This window comes from Heteronotia binoei, chromosome 20 (assembly GCF_032191835.1).
Source record: "Heteronotia binoei isolate CCM8104 ecotype False Entrance Well chromosome 20, APGP_CSIRO_Hbin_v1, whole genome shotgun sequence".
Taxonomy (NCBI): Eukaryota; Metazoa; Chordata; class Lepidosauria; order Squamata; family Gekkonidae; genus Heteronotia; species Heteronotia binoei.
The window spans coordinates 34,846,368-34,867,586 of NC_083242.1; the positions used below are offsets into that span (position 1 = coordinate 34,846,368).

At 48.3% G+C, this 21,219-nt stretch overlaps 1 protein-coding gene across 1 annotated transcript in view; it reads right to left on the reverse strand.

The window, feature by feature from the left end:
* SHMT1 (serine hydroxymethyltransferase 1) overlaps positions 1 to 17,532 on the reverse strand; it is a 29,502-nt gene extending 11,970 nt beyond the window's left edge. The window contains exons 1-7 of the mRNA XM_060260626.1: positions 17,416 to 17,532; positions 11,571 to 11,691; positions 10,055 to 10,200; positions 8,070 to 8,185; positions 6,380 to 6,540; positions 2,498 to 2,579; positions 1,602 to 1,814 (exon numbers count right to left, since the gene is read on the reverse strand). Of these exons, the coding sequence (XP_060116609.1) occupies positions 1,602 to 1,814; positions 2,498 to 2,579; positions 6,380 to 6,540; positions 8,070 to 8,185; positions 10,055 to 10,200; positions 11,571 to 11,672 (820 nt within the window). The 5' untranslated portion in view covers positions 11,673 to 11,691; positions 17,416 to 17,532. The remainder of the gene's footprint in view (positions 1 to 1,601; positions 1,815 to 2,497; positions 2,580 to 6,379; positions 6,541 to 8,069; positions 8,186 to 10,054; positions 10,201 to 11,570; positions 11,692 to 17,415) is intronic.
* Between the last annotated feature and the right edge of the window lie 3,687 nt (positions 17,533 to 21,219).

Here is a 21,219-nt window from a genome sequence, read left to right on the forward strand (position 1 = left end):
GGAGAAGAAGAAGCAGCCGTTGCAAAGAGTGTTCCTCGTGGCCCCTTTTCTTGACAGCTCCAGCTCGGTTGGTGCTTTGGAGTTTGGATGTCTAGAGCCAAATACGGTCCATAAGGCAAGAGGACCAAAGCCCAACTTCAGAGCACCAAAAAGATGGAGCGTCGCTGCCCCAGACGGAACGTTCCATCTGTCGTTGCCCTCCACCAAACTCCTGACGGAACATCTCTGCTTTATAGGTCCTGTGGAACTGCATCAGGTCCTGCAGGGCAAAGATGTTATTCAACAGAGATCCACCAGGTTGGAGCCAGGGCGGAAAACGATGACAGTCAGACAGCTCTCTGCTTCATCAGTTTCTCCAATTCCCTCTTGAAGCTGTCTACGCTTGTAGCCACCCCACTTCCTGTGACACCGAATTCAATACTGTCTACTCAGCCTAACAGCAGCTCTCCAGGGTCTCGAGCAGATGTCTTTCCCATTACCTACTTTTCTGTAGAAGAAGCCCAGCAGGAACTCATTGGCATATTAGGCCACACCCCCAAGTGTCACCATTGTTTTATGAAGAAGGAGAAGGAGAAGGAGAAGAAGAAGGAAGAAAAAGAAGAAGAAGAAGATATTGTATTTATATCCCGCCCTCCACTCCGAAGAGTCTCAGAGCAGCTCACAATCTCCTTTCCCTTCCCCCCCTCACAACAGACACCCTGTGAGGTAGATGAAGATAGTGGATTTATATCCCGCCCTTCACTCCGAAGAGTCTCAGAGCGGCTCACAATCTCCTTTACCTTCCCCCCCTCACAACAGACACCCTGTGAGGTAGATGAAGATACTGGATTTATATCCTGCCCTCCACTCCAAAGAGTCTCAGAGTGGCTCACAATCTCCTTTCCCTTCCTCCCCCACAACAGACACCCTGTGAGGTAGATGAAGATACTGGATTTATATCCCACCCTCCACTCCGAAGAGTCTCAGAGCGGCTCACAATCTCCTTTCCCTTCCTCCCCCACAACAGACACCCTGTGAGGTGGGTGGGGCTGGAGAGGGCCCTCACAGCAGCTGCCCTTTCAAGGACAGAGTTTCAGAGTGGCCTACAATCTCTTTTACCTACCTCCCCCACAATAGACCCCCTGTGAGATGGGTGGGGCTGGAGAGGGCTCTCACAGCAGCTGCCCTTTCAAGGACAGAGTCTCAGTGGCCTACAATCTCCTTTCCCTTCCTCCCCCACAACAGACACCCTGTGAGGTGGGTGGGGCTGGAGAGGGCTCTCACAGCAGCTGCCCTTTCAAGGACAACCTCTGCCAGAGCTATGGCTGACCCAAGGCCATGCTAGCAGGTGCAAGTGGAGGAGTGGGGAATCAAACCCGGTTCTCCCAGATAAGAGTTCGCACACTTAACCACTACACCGAACTGGCTCTCCTTTTTGGTAGAAAAAGTCCAGCAGGAACTCATTCACATATTAGGCCACACCCCCTGGTGTCACCATTGTTTCACACAGGGCTTTTTTCGTAGAAAAAGTCCAGCGGGAACTCATTCGCATATTAGGCCACACCCCCTGACACCAAGCCCGTTCCTGTGCATTCCTGCTCAAAAAACACTCCTGTTCTCACCTTTCCTGTAGAAGATCATGCCCGCCCGGCACCCACGTAATGTTTTGTGGGTCGTGGTAGAAACTACGTCGCAGTGCTCGAAGGGCGATGGCACCACTCCGGCCGCCACCAAGCCACTGATGTGGGCCATGTCAGCCATCAGGTAGGCGCTATTCTCGTCGGCGATCTTCCTCAGGCGGCCGTAGTCCAGGTTACGTGAGTAGCAGCTGACCCCTAGAGGACACACACGAATCATAGAGGCATAGAGCTGGAAGGGACCTCCAGGGTCATCGAGTCCGACTCCCTGCACAATGCAGGGGATTCACAAGCAGCCCCGCCCCACACACACCCAGCGATATCTGCTTTATACCCAGAAGATGGCAAAAAACCCCAAACCTTCAGGATCCCTGGCCAAATTGGCCTGGAGAAAAATTGCTGCCTGAACTCAGCATCTTAATTTAAAAGGAACTTCCTGGATTTTTTTTCTCCCACAGAGAGAAAGGAAAGATAATCAGGAGAAAAGCAAAGATATCTGGAGACATTAGATCAGGGCTCCCCAGCCATTTTAAGCCTGAGGGTACCTCTGGAATTCTGACACCGCATGGCGGATGCTGCCACAAAATGGCTGCCAAAGGAGGCAGAGCCGGTCACAAAATGGCTGCCACGACTTAACTTTCAATCACACAGGGAAAACCCTTGCCTTGTAACGTTTTTAAGATTGTTCACAGCCAATCAAGACTCCAATGGCCGATCAGAGGCCTTCCCAGGCAAAAGCCACACCCACACTCTAAAAACACTTGGACTCCATGAAGGGTACTGGCGACTCTTGTGCTGGATTATGCGACAGTTCTCCTGATATGGGGGGATGCACCTTGAAACCTCCAGGTCGTAAGGAGAGCTTTTCCTCAGATTATTACCTGCAATGATCAGTTTGGGATGGAACAGGCGAGCATTCTCCTCTAGCCGGTTGTAGTCAATGTAGCCCGTTTCTGGGTTGACCTGGAGACAGAGACGAGGGGGAAATGAATGAGGGCAGCCCTCCCAGCTTCTGAGGCTCACAGGACAGTGGCCAGAGGAAATGAGGCAGGGCACCAGCAATCTAATTCCATGGGTCATAGAATCACAGAGTTGGAAGGGAACTACAGAGTCATCTAGTCCAACCTCCTTCACAATGCAGGAACTTCACAAATACTGCCCCCTAAATTCACAGGATCTTCATTGCTGTCAGATGGCCATCTAGCCTCTGTTTGAAAACCTCCAAGGAAGGAGAGCCCACCACCTCCCAAGGAGGAAGCCTGTTCCACTGAGGAACCGTTCTGTCAGGAAGTTCTTCCTAACGCTGAGCTGGAAATTCTTCTGATTTAATTTCAACCCATTGGTTCTGGTCCTACCTTCCGGGGCCACAGAAAACCATTCCACACCATCCCCTAGATGACAGCCTTTCAAGTACTTGAAGATGGTGATCGTATCACCTCTCAGCCGCCTCCTCTCCAGGCTAAACATCCCCAGCTCCTTTAACCTTTCCTCATAGGACTTGGTCTCCAGACCCCTCGCCCTCCTCTGGACCCATTCCAGCTTGTCTATATCCTTCTTAAAATGTGGTGCCCAAAACTGGACACAAGACTCCAGGGGAGGTCTTACCAGAGCAGAGTAAAGCAATACCATCACTTCATGTGATCTGGACACTATACTTCTGTCGATACAGCCCAAAATTGCATTTGCGTTTTTAGCCACCGCATCACACTGTTGACTCATGTTCAGCGTATGGTCCACTAAGACCCCTAGATCCTTTTCGCACAGACTACTGCTAAGACAAGTCTCCCCTATCCTATAACCATGCATTGGATTTTTCCTACCTAAATGCAGAACTTTACATTTCTCCCTGTTAAAATTCATTTTATTGGTTTTAGCCCAGTTTTCCAGCCTGTCGAGGTCCTCCTGGATCCTGCTGCTGTTTTCTACTGTATTTGCAACCTCTCCCAATTTGGTATCATCTGCAAATTTAATAAGCATTCCCTTTATTCCTTCATCCAAACCATTTATAAAAATGTTGAAAAAAGTGCTCCGTTAACAAATAGCGCAAGACAGCCCTTTTGTTTGCGCGCACTGGCTTTAGGAGGTGTTTTTATATGCCACAACACCCCTGTTGAAGGTTAGCATGTCTTAAACAAAACCCAATCCAGTGTAGAGTAGGGGTGGCCAAACTGTGGCTCGGGAGCTACCTGTGGCTCTTGCACATGTATTGTGTAGCTCGCCAAGCCAGATGACGGCTTGGAGAATAAGAACATAAGAGAAGCCATGTTAGATCAGGCCAATGGCCCATCCAGTCCAACACTCTGTGTCACACAGTGGCAAAAAAATTTTTTATATATACACACACACTGTGGCTAATAGCCACTGATGGACCTCTGCTCCATATTTTTATCTAAACCCCTCTTGAAGGTGGCTATGCTTGTGGCCGCCACAACCTCCCGTGGCAGTGAATTCCACATGTTAATCACCCTTTGGGTGAAGAAGGACTTCCTTTTATCCGTTTTAACCCGTCTGCTCAGCAATTTCATCGAACGCCCACGAGTTCTTGTATTGTGAGAAAGGGAGAAAAGTACTTCTTTCTCTACTTTCTCCATCCCATGCATTACCTTGTAAACCTCTATCATGTCACCCCGCAGTCGACGTTTCTCCAAGCTAGAGAGTCCCAAGCGTTTCAACCTTTCTTCATAGGGAAAGTGTTCCAGCCCTTTAATCATTCTAGTTGCCCTTCTCTGGACTTTCTCCAATGCTATAATATCCTTTTTGAGGTGCGGTGACCAGAATTGCACACGGTATTCCAAATGAGACCACACCATTGATTTATACAGGGGAATTATGATACTGGCTGATTTGTTTTCAATTCCCTTCCTAATAATTCCCAGCATGGCGTTGGCCTTTTTTATTGCAAATGCACACTGTCTTGACATTTTCAGTGAGTTATCTACCACGACCCCAAGATCTCTCTCTTGGTCAGTCTCTGCCAGTTCACACCCCGTCAACTTGTATTTGTAGCTGGGATTCTTGGCCCCAATGTGCATTACTTTGCACTTGGCCACATTGAACCAAATGCATTCAAAGTTAAACTTGCTTTCTCTTTCCACCTCTCCCTCCCTCCCTCCCACCTATTTGCTTGCTTGCCAGCTTCCTTGCTAGCAGCTCTCAAACATCTGACGTTTACGTCAAGCGGCTCTCAAACATCTGATGTTTATTCTATGTGGCTCTTACATTAAGCAGGCTCTGGGAGAGCCATGTTCAATGGAAGTTCTCTGGGTGATCTTGGGGCCCATCACATGCTTGACCTAGCCTACCCTGTAGGGCCGTTGTGGGGGTGAAACGGAGGAGAAGAAAACGATGTGAGTTGTTCAGGGGAGAAACTTTTTGCGAGTCAACAGCTCGCTTCATCAGATGTGTGAAGGGCTTCTCCGTTAGGCAGACACTTCTATAGTAGAAGGTGCAAGCAACCGAAGTATAGTATGCATGTATCTGCCTATCCCAGCTGCATTCCATGGATCTGATAAAATGAGCTCTGGGTCGCAACGATCTTAGCTGCAGTGAATTCTGTTGAGCCTTTAAGTTGCCACCAGACTTCAGTTTGATTTTGTTGGCATCAAGACATCTTTATCTTTTATCCGTCAGTTCCCAGCACCAACCGGTCTGAGAGCCGCTGCTGCCTAGTGGTGAGGGTGCTGGACTTTTTATTTCGAAGCGTTCTTACTCTATTCTGCCTTTCTTCCATTACGGAACTCAACAAGGCATAGAGAGAGGGTCCAATGAAGCCTTGTTGATGAGTTCCTTGATCAGTGCCTCCAAATCCATATCCCACAATCCCCCCGACCTTGGGTTTGAATTTTTCCTGCTCTTTGTGACAGACTCAGCACTCAAAACCAGGTCTCTCCTGTCCTAATTTTAACTGGCAGCCAGGTTACAAGGATTAGATCCGATACTTTGCACGCCATCATTTCTGGCAGGGCAGAAACTGAACCATATTAGTGTAATAAACTTTACCAGAGCATTGTTATCTGTTCCTTCACGGAGAGTGTCTTTGGCCAGCAATGAGATGGAAGGCTTTGCACAAGTTTTTTTTTTTTTTTAAAGGTGCTGGCTTACTCCTTCACTACATGCAGCTCAACAAGAAGAAGACATTAACTATACTGATGAAGTGGCGACAAGAAACGCGTCTGTTATTGTAACTAATTAACTGGACGCTGTATGACTAAACAACAACGAGCTCTGTTGAAAATTGATTCTGTCTGTTTTTGTGAAATGAACATATATGAACCTATGAAGCTGCCTTATACTGAATCAGACCTTTGGTCCATCAAAGTCAGTATTGTCTTCTCAGACTGGCAGCGGCTCCCCAGGGTCTCAAGCTGAGGTTTTTCACACCTATTTGCCTGGACCCTTTTTTGGAGATGCCGGGGATTGAACCTGGGACCTTCTGCTTCCCGAGCAGATGCTCTACCACTGAGCCACCGTCCCTCCCCGCATAAGTATGGTAGCCTATATATATGTTTTGTGTTTCTTGAAGGGCAGATACTGGACTCAGCTCTCTCAAGTGCAGAATACCGTACAGTACGGGTTCTATTTACCCCGGAGATAGAACAAGACGGGAAGCTGTGCTAGTCTGTCTGTAGCGACAGAAAAGAGCAAGAGCCCTTAAAATGAACAAAATTTGTGGCATGATAGGAACTTTCAAGACTCACCACTTCCTTCTTCAGGTATCTTTAAGCTGCTACTGGATTCTTTTGCTCTTTTCTACTACCGCTTACCTTGTATGGCATGGATTCGAAGAAGATGGAGGTCGCCGAGATCTTCTTCTTGTCCGTCATGAAGCCGTGCGTCAGGTGACCCCCATCAGGCAAATCCAGCCCCATGATTCGGCCGTGGGGTTCCACCAGGGCGGTGTAGACGGCAAAGTTTGCCGGAGACCCTAAGGGAGAGGAAGGAAACCCTCAGACCAAGGGGCCGGAGGACAGAATTTACAATTCTGTCCTCAGAATCAAGTTTAGCAGCACCTGAGGGACCAATAAGTCTAGTGTATGAGTTTAAACAAACCAAAACTTTTGGGGCAGTGATGCTCTGTATTCTTGGTGCTTGGGGGGCCACAGTGGAATTCCTACCCCACTGATGGACCTCCTGATGGCACCTGGGTTTTTTGGCCTCTGTGTGACACTCTGGAGTGGATGGGCCTGATCTAAGATGGCTTCTCTCATGTTCTTATGTCTGGGGCAGGGATGCTCTGTATTCTTGGTGCTTGGGGAAGGGATAACAGCAGGTGGGCTTCTGGAGTTCTGGTCCCACTGGTGGGCCTCCTGATGGCACCTGGGTTTTTTGGCCACTGTGACACACAGACTGTTGGACTGGATGGGCCATCAGCCTGATCCAACATGCCTTCTCTCACGTTCTTTTTTTGCAGTATAATGAACTTTATTGAATCAAAATTTATCATAACAAGTGAGTAAAGATAAGCAAAGGGTAATTAGTAAAATATGCACATAAACAAATTAAAAGGAGTATCGCCACAAAGAGCAGATAACCTTGCAAATGTGATAATCTTGGGTGATAGTAAAAATAAAGAAAACTTGGATCAAGACGAACAATTCTCTCACATTCTTATGTTCACGGTAGTGATGCTCTGTCTTCTTGGTGCTTGGGAGGGCAACAGTGGGAGGCCTTCTGGAGTTCTGGTCCCACTGATGGACCTCCTGATGGCACCTGGGTTTTTTTTGCCACTGTGTGACACTCTGGAGTGGATGGGCCATTGGCTTGATCCAACATGGCTTCTTCTATGTTCTTATCCCCAGCTTGCTATGCCTATATGAAGAACCAGACGCCTGGTTTTTTGGCCACTGTGTAACACAGAGTGTTGGACTGGATGGGCCAATGGCCTGATCCAACATGGCTTCTCTTACGTTCTTATGTGACACAGAGTGTTGGACTGGAGGGGCCATTGGCCTGATCCAACATGGCTTCTCTTATGTTCTTCTGTGACACAGAATGTTGGACTGGATGGGCCACTGGCCTGATCCAACATGGCTTCTCTTCTGTTCTTATGTGACACAGAGTATTGGACTGGATGGGCCACTGGCCTGATCCAACATGGCTCCTCTTCTGTTCTTATGTGACACAGAGTGTTGGACTGGATGGGCCACTGGCCTGATCCAACATGGCTTCTCTTATGTTCTTATGTGACAAAGAGTGTTGGACTGGAGGGGCCACTGGCCTGATCCAACAGGGCTTCTCTTATGTGACACAGAGTGTTGTACTGGAGGGGCCACTGGCCTGATCCAACAGGGCTTCTCTTATGTTCTTATGTGACACAGAGTGTTGGACTGGATGGGCCACTGGCCTGATCCAACAGGGCTTCTCTTATGTTCTTATGTGACACAGAGTGTTGGACTGGATGGGCCAATGGCCTGATCCAATATGGCTTCTCTTACGTTCTTATGTTCAGTGTACCTGAGTAGGGTTGGACGTTGACGCCCCATTTCTGTGGGTCCAACCGGTAAGCCTCCAGAGCTCTCTTCTGGCACAGCCTCTCCAACTCGTCCACAAACTCTGTCCCGCCGTAGTATCTAAGGAGAAAAACCATTTGACCAAAAGGATCGTTTTAATAAATCACAGAAACGACTTATGGTCCCCATTTGTGTTTGAATGGAACTGCCCATTCTCCAGATTCAGCAGGAGGCGGTGCTTACAGTAGGGTGTCAGGCGGAACCTGGGAGACCTAGGTTCAAATCCCTGGTCTGCCAGACAAGTTCACTGGGTGACCTTAGTCCAGTCACAGACTCAGCATAGCCTACCTCACAGAGCTGTTGTGAAAATAAAAATGGAGGAGAAGGCTGTTGCAAACTGTTTTGGGCCTGCGCTGAGGGGAAGAAATGAAATGAAATAAGCAGTAAATGAAGCAGTTTACATCGCAGTGGTATCAGGCAAAGTTCCCTCTAAGCCGCAGAGTCTTGTGAGCAAAAATTCTACTTTGTGAGCTCCTGGCATTAAAGTTGTGAGCTCCTGCATCAGTTAGTACGCTCTGGGGCCATCCTTCTGGAGGGAAGACAAAAATGTGTGAGCCGGAGGCTAAAAATCTGTGAGCTAGTTCATGCTAACTCAGCTTAGAGGGAACACTGAACACATGAAGCTGCCTTATACTGAATCAGACCCTCGGTCCATCAAAGCCAGTATTGTCTACTCAGACTGGCAGCGGCTCTCCGGGGTCTCAAGCTGAGGATTTTCACCCCTACTTGCCTGGACCCTTTTTGGAGATGCCAGGGATTGAACCTGGGACCTTCGGCTTCCCAAGCAGATGCTCTACCACTGAGCCACCGTCCCTTCCCTTAAGTCAGTACTGTCTACTCAGACTGATATTGGCTCTCCAGGGTCTCAAGCTGAGGTTTTTCACACCTATTTGCCTGGACCCTTTTCAGTTGGAGATGCCGGGGATTGAACCTGGGACCTTCTGCTTACCAAGCAGATGCTCTACCACTGAGTCACCGTCCCTCCCCTCCCCACTGGTATCAGGTAAAGGTCTTTCACCTGACCCTTTTAGCTGGAGGTGTCAGGGATTCGAACCTGGGACCTTCTGTGGCCAAGCGATGCTTTCTCTTTGTACTACAGCCCCATCTTACAGATGGCTTATACCCAGATTTGAATTCCCACTTGTGCCTTGGCGGCTCACCGAGAAACCTCAGGCTAATCGCACACTCCCAGCCTCACCCTACCTTGCAGGGCCGTTGTGAGGATAAAATGGAGAAGACTTTAATGTCAGGAGCTCACAAGTCTTTACAGCTTAGAGCAAGTGTGTCAAACTCATTTGTTACGAGGGCCGGATCTGACATAAATGAGACCTCGTTGGGCCAGGCCACGTGTGTTAAAAAAGGTAATGTCAGGTAGCAGAGATATAAATTTTATAAAGGGCACAGACAAACACAATTAATTATTGTTTTTTTTTTAAAATTAAAACAAAACATGCTTGAAAGTCCAGGATTTCCTACTTTTGATTTATTGATATTCATTACAGAAATCTCATGGTCAAAGCTTTGAGCCTAAGACCCAGGGAAAAACATGAAATGGCTGGGTGTTGCAAGCTTTCGTACAGAAGTTGCTTCATGTGCAGGTCAGCCAATGGAGAAAATGGAGGCTTTGCTCCGTAGCGCCTGTGCGATTGAGCAAGCCTGGCAAAGCAACCTGTGACGCGGAAGGAAGCAAGAGAGAGGGAGAAGGAAGCAGATGACAGTGTGTCGCTTGGGGGCCTGATAGGAGCCTTCTGGGGGCCTGATTTGGCCCTCGGGTCACATGCTTGACACCCCTGGCTTAGAGGGACCATTGATCCCCACCCCACCCCTGCTAGCATCCTTCAAGAGAAGACACATCGCTTTTCTTCATCCAGGTCAAGAAGCAAAGACTTAATCAGAACTTAAGCCACGCCCCCTCCACCCCCGGCCTACCTTTGTCCCGGGTAGCCTTCCGAATACTTGTTGTTCAAGCAGGAGCCCAAAGCTTCCAGGACAGCTCGACTGGCAAAGTTCTCAGACGCGATCAGCTCCAGCCCAAGCCGCTGCCGCTGCTTCTCCTTCCGGATGATGTCGTACACCTTTGCAAGGGGAGAAAAGAGACTAGGCCTGAAGGACATTCCCACGTCTCTCTCCCTCTCAACGGCATCCATCCCCAAAAGAAACAGCGCAAAGTTGTTTAGCAGGGCGGTGCTCTGAGAGAGCCGTGAGAACATTTGCCAGGAAAACACCCAATAGTGCCACATGGAGTAACACGTGTGTTTCTTTGTGTAAGAGCTAGAAGGCAGCATGGTGCAGTGGTTAGAGCAGGGCTGTCAAACCTGTGGCCCGCGGTCTGAATCAGGCTCTCGGAGGACTCCTATCAGGCTCTCTAGCAACTGGCTGTCGTCTGCTTCCTTCTCCCTCTCTCTTGCTTCCTTCTGCATCACAGCTTGCTTTGCCAGGCTTGCTCAATCGCACAGGAGCTACAGAGCAAAGCCTCTATTTTCTCCATTGGCTGAGGCTCCTCCCTTGGGGAGGAAGGAGGGGTGGCAGAGCTTGCTTTGCCATACCCTCTCAATCGCACAGCAGAGCTACTGAGCCAAGCCTCTCTTGCTTCTATTGGCTGAGGCTCCTCCCCCTCCTGGTCCCCTGGGGAAGGAAAGAGGCAGAGCTTCCTTTGCGCAGTTCCCTGGCTCCCATGGGAGAAAGACAAAGAAAGCACCTTTAAGACTGAATGCTAATGTTTTAAGCATGTTTTAAGTTTTTTTTTAAAAAAAACACTTTAATTGTGTTTGTCTGTGTCCTTTAAAGAGTTTATATCTCAGCTACCTAATCTTAAATAGGCACACACATAGCCCAGCCCAACAAATCTCATTTATGTCAGATCCGGCCCTCATAAAAATGAGCTTGACACCCCTGGGTTAGAGCATTGGGGTAGGATCTGGGACACTCAGGTTCGAATCCTCATTCTGCCATGGAAGCTTGCTGAGTATCCTTTGGGCTGTCACCCACTCTCAGCTGAGCCTACTTTACAGGGTTGTTGTGAGTATAAAAGAGGGAATCCTGTAAGCCGCTTATAGTTCCCGTCGGGAGAGAAAAGTGGAATATCAAAAGAAGTAAATATATAAAGTGTGATTTAATCTACTTCTTTATTTAGGGGATTGTTTTAAAGGACTGACGTGCCATCGTGCCCAAGATGTGATCTGACATGGGGGCTTTCCACCCCAATCTCTTATCCAATTGTTACACCAGTTCTGGAAAATGTTGCCGAATTACACTGGAAGTCTAAGTGGAAAGAGTTCAAATCTAGACAGGGCCAAAGCAGCTGCAGATTTCTCAATGAACAGCGTCACTCCGCCTACGTCAGCAATCCCTTCCCAGCCTCCCATTGCAGTGTCCTCAGCTTCCAAGAGTTCATGGCAGTGACGTCTGTTAAGCTCTTCTGCCAAAATCAACACAACCTCCTAACCTCTGGGTCGTTGGCATCCAGCGGTTCCATCACCATCTTATTGTGAGAGGCCCAGATCTCCGGACCGATGCGATCACCGTCAGCATTGGTGAAGTCAGCCATGGCTGTTTGTCCTTCAGGTCTACAGCGGCGCAAAAAGAAAGATGAGAGGATTTGCAGGTCAAGGGAGAAGAAAAATATATATTATTAAGCAGGTCTTCAGGCTTTTTATTTTTATAGGTATAGGTAAAGGTCGTCCCCTGCGCAAGAACCAGTCGTTTCCGACTCTGAGGTGACGTCGCATCACGACGTTTTCACGGCAGACTTTTTACGTGGTTGGTTTGCCATTCCTTTCCCCAGTCATCTACACTTCCCCCCCAGCAAGCTGGATACTCATTTGACCGACCTCGGAAGGATGGAAGGCTGAGTCAACCTGGAGCCGGCTACCTGAAACCAGCTTCCGCTGGGATTGAAATCAGGTTGTGAGCAGAGCTTAGGACTGCAGTACTGCAGCTTTACCACTCTGTGCCACGGGGCTCTTTAGCAATGCCAAGGAAAGGAAAGGTCCCCTGTGCAAGCACCAGTCGTTTCCGACTCTGGGGTGACGTCGCATCACGACGTTTTCACGGCAGACTTTTTATGGGGTGGTTTGCCATTGCCTTCCCCAGTCATCTACACTTCCCCCCCAGCAAGCTGGGGACTCATGAATTAGGGCCTCCTATTATGAACTGGAGTGACCCAGGTTCAAATTTCTACCCTGACATGAAACACACTGGGAAACCATTGGGTAATCCCCATCTCTTGGTCCAACCTACCTTACAGGGTTGTTGGAGACAGGGCAAATGATATATACCAGCTCCCAGGAGGAGAGCAGGATAAAAATACAGCTTCAAGAAGCAACGTCTTTAGAGTGAATGTGTTCCAGGCCTGGGGTGCATTTTTTTAAAAAAAATACACCTCTGGGGTGGAAAGAATCCAAGCTTCAGTCTCTTACAAGCACCAACTTGCGGCCACACATCTGTAGATTTACCAGCTGCTGCAAATCTGGTTTATTTTAATTAAGCTGAAATCATGACAAAGTTCACGATTTCATCGAAGATAAATTGGGGAGGAATCTGAAATACCTATGCTACTTACTTTGCTAGGAAACATAAGGCTACTGTTTTAATGATATAAAATGCATCATTTTAAACTTCGTAGATAGATAGATAGATAGATAGATAGATAGATAGATAGATAGATAGATAGATAGATAGATAGATAGATAGATAGATAGATAGATGATAGATAGACAGATAGAGAGATGATAGAGAGATAGATGATAGATAGATGATAGATAGATGATAGATAGAAGGATAGATAGAAGGATAGATAGATAGATAGATGATAGATAGATAGATAGATAGATAGATAGATAGATAGATAGATAGAAGGATAGATAGATAGAAGGATAGAAAGATAGATAGATAGAAGGATAGAAAGATAGATAGAAAGTGAGAGAGATAGAGAGAGAGAGAGAGACAGACAGACAGACAGATGATAGATAGAAGGATAGATAGAAGGATAGATGGATGGATGGATGGATAGATAGATAGATAGATAGATAGATAGATAGATAGATAGATAGCACTGTTTGGCATATTTATGGGCTTTAAAAATATAACAGTGCCATTGTAAGACCACTTTCCTGAAAGTAAGTCCCACTATGGATTCTGACCAGACCTATTTGGGAGTGGACTGTGATTACCTTAATTTTCTACAAACAACTTTTGCAAATATATGCAACATCTGAGAAAAAAACAGCACTAAACTTATGCATCCTATGGTACCATAACAAGAGTATCTGAATCTGAGAGATAAGGGGAAAAAACAAAGGAGGAAAACCATTTTTTGTAGCAGAGAAGAAAGGTTGTGGTTTGGACAGAAACCATTTCAGACAGTCACAGTATGTAAGAACCAAAGGAGAGCCCTGCTGGGTCAGACCAGTGGTCCATCTAGTCTAGCATTCTGCCTCACACAGTGGCCGGCCAGTTCCTCTGGAGCGCCAACAACAGGGCACAGAGGCCGAGGTCTTCCCCAATAAGAACACCAGAAAAGCCCTGCTGGGTCAGACCAGTGGTCCATCTAGTCTAGCATCCTTCCTCACACAGTGGCCAGCCAGTTCCTCTGGAGGGCCAACAAAAGGGCAGAGAGGCCAAGGCCTTCTCCTGAGAACATCATCAGAAGAGCCCTACTGGATCAGACCACTGAGGGTCCATCTAGTCCAGCCTCCTGTCTCACACAGTGGTCATCCTCTGGAGAGCCTACAACAGGTAATGGAGGCTGAAGTCTTCGTCTAAGAACATCAGAAGAGCCCTGCTGGGTCAGACCAGGGAGGGTCCATCCAGTCCAGCCTCCTGTCTTGCACAGTGGCCAGCCAGTTCCTCTGTAAGTCCAACAACAGGGGCAAAGAGGCCAAGACCTGAGAAGAACATCAGAAGAGCCCTGCTGGGTCAGACCAGGGAGGGTCCATCCAGTCCAGCCTCCTGTCTCACACAGTGGCCAACCCGTCACTCTGGAGGTCCAACAACAGGGCATAGAAGCTGAAGCCTTCCCCTGCTAAGAACATCCAAAGGAAGAGGTCTTTCACATCATCTACAACCTGATCGTTTTAGCAGGAGATGCCAGGGACTGAACCCGGGACTTTCTTCCCTGGACTCTCACATTTCTAAGCAGGGCCTTTGCAGACGATCTTAATGAGCAGGCCCAGGTTTGTAAGGCCACGGACGCCGTGCCACAAAGCAAACTAGGTGGTTGCCTAGGGCGCCAGCCTTCTGGGGGTACCAAACTGGGCACCCCTCCATGTGACTTGGTGGTGCTTTCAGCGCAGGGGTAGGGGTACCAGACGTTAGCCTTATCTAGGGGGCCAGACAGCCTTTGAGGAAGAATGCGTTTGCCAGCGTCCCATGTGTCAGCCGGAGAGAAGCAACCCAGAAGAGCTCGGATCTGCTGACTGCCATTAGCCAGCGTGACCCTTGTTAAGAATTCCAAGCGTAACGAAGCCAAGGCTGTCTGCGTGGAAAGAAACAAACACCACAACCTCCCCCCCCACCCTCCGCCCCCGGTTTTAATCATTGACTCCTCAAGGGCTGCACAGAGTCAGTCGGGCAACCGTATTTGAGTTTGCAACCCCCAAACTAAAGTCCATTTTGTGAAATCCTGGCTTTGCATTAGCACTTCCCAGGTATTGCAGGTGTGGAAAGCAAAGGTCGGGGAGACGAGGAACTCCTCCTTCTCAAGAAGAGCTCAGGTGGTGCCCAGAAAACAGAGCCTCCCCTAAGCTACCATCAGCAAGAGGCTGAGAAATCGAAAGACACCCTCTCTCCTCCCCTGGCCCGCCCCACCAGACAAGCTTGCTGGGTGACCCTGGGCATGTTCCTCACTCTCAGCCTCACCGACCTCGCAGGGTTCTTGAGAGGATACAACGGAAAAGGAGAGGTTGTAAGGTCCTTTGGGTTCTCCTTTTGGGAGAAAAGCGTGGTATAAAGAAGACAACTGCAGATCTATACCCCGCCCTTCTCTCTGAATCAGAGACTCAGTGTGGCTTACAATCTCTTATATCTCCCCCCCCCACAACAGACACCCTGTGAGGTGGGTGGGGCTGAGAGGGCTCTCACAGCAGCTGCCCTTTCAAGGACAACCTCTGCCAGAGCTATGGCTGACCCAAGGCCATGCTAGCAGGTGCAAGTGGAGGAGTGGGGAATCAAACCCGGTTCTCCCAGATAAGAGAGCTCTGGCTGACCCAAGGCCCTTCCAGCAGGAGCAAGTGGAGGAGTGGGGAATCAAACCCAGTTCTCCCAGATAAGAGAGCTATGGCTGACCCAAGGCCATTCCAGCAGGTGCAAGTGGAGGAGTGGGGAATCAGACCCGGTTCTCCCAGATAAGAGTCCGCGCACTTAACCACTACACCAAACTGGCTCTCGTTTTAGCAGGAGAAAACAAAAAGAGAAACAGAGATGGCGGGGCAGTGAAGAGTGTCCAAGTAGAATCTGGGAGACCCAGATTCAAATCCTCCCTCTGCCATGGAAGCTTTGGGGCTGATCTTGGGCCAGTCACAGACTCCCAGCCGTGCCTGCCTGACATGGTTGCGGTGAAGATAAAATGGAGGCAAGGAGAGCCACTTTGCATTCTCGAGGTGAAAAGCAGGGTATAAATCAGGGGTGGCCAAATGTGACTCGGGAGCCACACGTGGCTCTTTCACACCTACCGCGTGGCTCTCAAAGCCCCCACCGCCCCATCGGCCAGCTTGGAGAAGGAACTTGCCTCTTTAAACCACTCCTCCAAGCTAAGCCAGCCAGCGGCTTGGAGAATACATTTAAGGTTAAAGTTGCTTTCTGTCCACCTCTCCTCCCCCACCTATCTATTTGCCTGACTGCCTGCCTTCCTCTTGTGGCTTTCAAACATCTGATGTTTATTCTGTGTGGCTCTTGCATTAAGCGAGTCTGGCCACCCCTGGTATAAAGGAATGAATAAATAAAAATTGCTGGGGAAAGCTGCATATGTGAACACCATTTCTGGGGTCACTCCATGCAGAAAGTGCTTCTGCGAAGTGGCATGAGACGTTCCTTAAGAGTCCCATGTGAGAGTCATGCAGAAATGTATATTTCAAAAATGATTCTTCGGGATGCGGCTCCATTTGCCTCTCTTGGAACAGAACCAGGCAATTAGGGTTTGTAGAATCTTTCGGGATCAAGTGCCGTATTCTACTGGAGAAAGTTTTCCTTCCAGACATTTCGTTCTCAGAACCAGGCAAGATTTGTAGGGGATGTGTGTGGGGAGGGGGCAACAGCAGCTTGCCCCTTGCCATTTATTGTTAAAACAGGGGCTAGCCAGATTCACGGAGAGCAGCTCCTATAAGCTGTGACGACTAAATGGAACCTCCACATTCAGGGGCAGCATACCTCTGAATCACAGTTGCAGAGAACGCAATCAAAGGGGTGGGATTCTGGCTTCCTTGGCTGACGAGGTGCAAGATGAGGCGACCCTCGGATCCGATCATGAGAAGGAGGGTTTTGTTGTCATGGCCCCTTCCTTACACAACCAGTGAAATGCTGATTGCCAGTTTTTCTCCAGGCCAGTTCAGCCAGGGATCCTGGAGGGTGGTGTTGTTTTTTGTCTTGGCATCTTCTTGCAATAGAGCAGAGGTTACTGAGGGTGCGGGGGGTAGTTGCGAAATTCCTGCATTGTGCAGGGGGTTGGACTAGATGACCCTGGAGGTCCCTTCCAACTCTATGATCCTAGGATCCAGCAGGCCGCCTCTGAGGCACTGAAAAAGGTCCTTGCTCAATATCTGACAGCTGAAAGCCGCCCCCCCCCCCCCCGGGGAAAAAGACATGAACAAATGAACATATGAAGCTGCCTTATACTGAATCAGACCCCCCCTTGGTCCATCAAAGTCAGTATTGTCTTCTCAGACTGGCAGTGGCTCTCCAGGGTCTCAAGCTGAGGATTTTCACACCTATTTGCCTGGACCCTTTTTTGGAGATGCCGGGGATTGAACCTGGGACCTTCTGCTTCCCAAGCAGATGCTCTGCCACTGAGCCACCGTCCCTCCCCAAGCTCGTTTAAAGGCATGCTACCATAATGAAGGACACTAGCCCTCTTGCTTTTCCCCGCAGGGCTGCTCTTAACAACTGCGGGGCAGGCAGATGTTCTACAGGAGCAGTTTCCCCTAGTGGTGGTGGAAAACTCGCCCTGCTGAGTTTCTGCCTGTCCTGCAAAGTGGGAAGGCTCTGACCAGGCTGCAGTAGGCACGTGGGGGGGGGGGGGGGAGGAAGAAAAGGCCTAAGATCTTGCAAAAAAAAAAAAATAGATTTTAAATACTTGCCTGGATTCCCAAAAGCTCCACGCGCGGAAAAGTCCCTAGAAAGAAAGAGGGCTCCTCCCCCTCCGCCCCCCTGACTTAAATGCTCCGGGCCTCGAGCCCGGGAATAGAACGCTCGGCGGCGCCCCGCGCGCGTCGCAGCCAATCAGAGCGCTCCGAGGGTTCTACCCTCGTCCAATCGGAAGAATTGGATGCGGGCCGCCCTCGCCCTGCCTCCCTCCTGATTGGCTGGCGGGATCCGTTGTAGCAGGGGTGGGTCGCGTGCGCTGAGATTGAGAAAGGCGCGCGCGCACGCTTAGCAGAGCAGGGTGGAAGGGAACTCGACCCGAGTGCCTCTGAGCGTGTGCAGAGTGCCTTTCCTGCATTGTGCAGGGGGTTGTACTAGATCACAGGCCGAAGGGCTCCTATCAGGCCCCCGAGCAACTGGCTGTCATCTGCTTCCTTCTTCCTCTCTCTTGCTACCTTCTGCATTACAACTTGCTTTGCAAGGCTTGCGCAATCACACAGGAGCTACAAAGCAAAACCTCTGTTTTCTCCATTGGTTGAGGCTCCTCCCTTGGGGAGGAAGGGGAGGTTGCAGAGCTTGCATTGTCAGGCTCTCTCAATCGTTCAGGAGCTACAGCCTCTATTTTCTTCATTAGCTGAGGCTTCTCCTTTGGGGAGGAAGGGAGGAGGAATAGCTTGCTTTGCCAGGCTCTCAATTGCACGGCAGAACTACTGAGCCAAGCCTCTCTTCTTTCTTTTGGCTGAGGCTTCTCCCCCTCCTGGTCCCCTGGGAAAGGAAGGAAAGAGCCACCACAGCTTCCTTTGCCCAGTTCCCTGGATTTCACAGGAGAAATACAAAGAAAGCACTTTTAAGACCTTAATGTTTAAGCATGTTTTAGTTTAAGGTTGTTGTTTTTTATTGGTAATCCCCGGCCGAAGGAGGCCAAACTGAAAGTCACCAGAGAAAGGGCCTTTTCGATCGCTGCCCTGAACTGGTGGAATGAACTGCCAGAGGGAGTACGGGCCTTGCGGAATCTTGGCCAGTGCTGCAGGGCCTGCAAAACCCTCCTCTTCCAGCTGGCCTTTTAATTAACAGGGAGCCTACATCATAGATGGAAGGCCGTTGCACTGCAAAATCGAATAAGATACAACATCTAGATCTGAGCACCAAAGGAAATGTTGATTTTAATCACTGAATGTGTAATTTTATAGAATGTTTGATTTTAACGTAGGTATTGTTTTAATTGTGCTGTGAGCCGCCCTGAGCCTGCTTTGGCGGGGAGGGCGGGATACAAATAAAATAAATTAATTAATAAAAACAAACAAACAAACAAAATCTGGTTTAAAATTGTGTTTGTCTGTGTCCTTTATAAAGTGTCTATCTCTGCTACCTAATCTTAAATAGGAACACACACAGCCTGGCCCAGCCCGGCCCAACAAGGTCTCATTTATGTCAGATCTGGCCCTCGTAACAAATGAGTTTGACACTCCTGGACTAGATGACCTTGGAGGTCCCTTCCGATTCTATGATTCTCTTTTCTTGTCCCCAGCATAACTTCCTTAAAGGACCTAAAGGGAGAGAATTTCTGAGCACGTGCAGAGCGCCTTTCCTTGAAATCTTAAAAAATATCAACATGGCTCTAGCCATAGAACCCGCCCTTCCAAGTGGTCATTTTCTCCTGGGGAGCTGATCTTTGCCAGCTGGAGATCTCCAGGCCCCGCCTGGAGGCTGGCAACCCTGATATAATGCCATAGAACCCACCCTCCAAAGCAGCCATTTTCTCCAGGGGAGCTGATCTCTGCCAGCTGGAGATCTCCAGACCTCACCTTGAGCTTTTTGGAGTTTAGTGCCGTTTTGAAATCTTACTGGAGACTTTCTGTCCCATTTGTCCATTTGGGAATTCTATCGGCAGCCTTTGGACGCGCTGAAAAAGAATCCTGTGGGTTTTGCAGCTCTTTGCAACTTATGGATGAATCAGAAACACTTTGATATTTCTTTCTGAGCTTTTGGCTTTGGTTGAGATATGTGGTCGGAGCCCCCTAGGCTAGAAGAGGATTCGAAGCGGGACCAATCCAGTCGACCTCCTGTTCATTGGGACTCATTTGATGGGACTGTGAAACTTTGGGGGAAATGTTATTGCTATTTAGCCTTCTATTGAACATATTTGTATGATTTTGTTTCAATAGTTATCTGGTCGCTATAACTTTGTTTGTGCTGTCTTTATCCCACCTGGAGGATGGCAACCCTACAGATATAATGCCCTAGAGACCACCCTCCAAGGCACACATTTTCTCCAAGGGGGCTGCTTCCTGCCAGCTAGAGATCCGTTGTAAAAGCTGGAGGTCTCCAGGCCTCACCTGGAGGTTGACAACCCTACCTAGTAAGCCTATTGAAGTCCTGTTAAGTCTCTATTGCCTCCTGTCGTTCTTCAAAGATGTTTCTGGTCATTGCTAGCAGTTTTCCAGGGGTTTATTCGTGCTTTAGCAAGGACGTTAAGCGTTTAGCTATTGCTGTCCTTTTACTGCTGTTTTACTGCAAAGGAACTTCGAGAACAGAATGAAGAGAGAAATTGCTGAATTACAAATCATTACGAAACTTGAAACAAACACCTCCCCAGGACTGAACAGGGATATTGGCTTTTTTATCTCATTACAGATGCTAAACCCACTCTAAGTGAGTACAGCTATACATCCACAGTATTCCAACGTATTTCTCTTTTATAATAGTGTATCAGAATGTTTTATATTGACATACTCAAATAAGGGATATTGGCTATTTGTCTCATTACATATACTTAACCCATTTTCATTCTATGTATTCTTGTATGTTTTCTAATGGCAGACTAGAAATGATGTTTATATATGTATAGATTGATGTTGATAAGTAAATTAGGTGGACTACAACTAGGAAATACACGTCCTTTTGTGATCACCAAGGTTTACAGAAACCCCAATTGGCAGAGGACTTTATTACCTTTTATGGCTATCCACACCAAATGGCCAAGCCACGCCGGTTTACCATGTGATCAGTCTGCATACTTAATCAACAAGCTGCTTGTATTCCAGCCCACAGTACCTGATCCCCTCACCTGATGAAGTGTGCTTAGAGAGCACACGAAAGCTTACGTCCTGAGTAAAACTTGGTTGGTCTTAAAGGTGCGACTCGACTCCGCATTGCTGTTGTATTACTAACTTGTCTATCAAGCTTCACTATTATGTTAGGACAAAAACGAAGAAACTCGGTTAAAATATGTATTTGTTTACTGCATTTATATCCTCCCCACTGGGGACATGAAGTGGCTTGTGTCATTTCCCCTCTCTTTTTGGCCTCAGAACAAAACCATGAGGTTGGTTAGGCTGAGAGGATGGGACCGGCTTGACGTCAGGCAGCAAGCTTCCACGGCAGAGTGCAGGATTTGAATCTGGGTCTCCCAGGTCCTTGTCCAACACTCTGATTGCTATGGGGTTGCCAGTCCCCAGAACTTTAAAGAAACCGTGTAGTAAACTCAATACACGCTTCTGAAATCTTGGAACCCAATTTCTTAATATTCAGTTTCCTATACCTCAAGCATGTCCAACTTTGAACAGGTCGTGATCTATTTTTTCCAGACAAAAGTGCTGGTGATCTACCACTATGGAAATTAAGTTTCAAATTACTTTTTTCAACAAGTTTTGTCAGAATCAAGTTTACTTTGACGTCAGAGTGTCTTTGAGGTCTACGTGGGAGAACTTACAGTGGTGTGTTTAAAGACTTTTTCGTTTTGGTTACAAGTTTTGTAAATCTGTAAAGGCCTTCCCTCCATTGGAAGTACCCAGAATCTC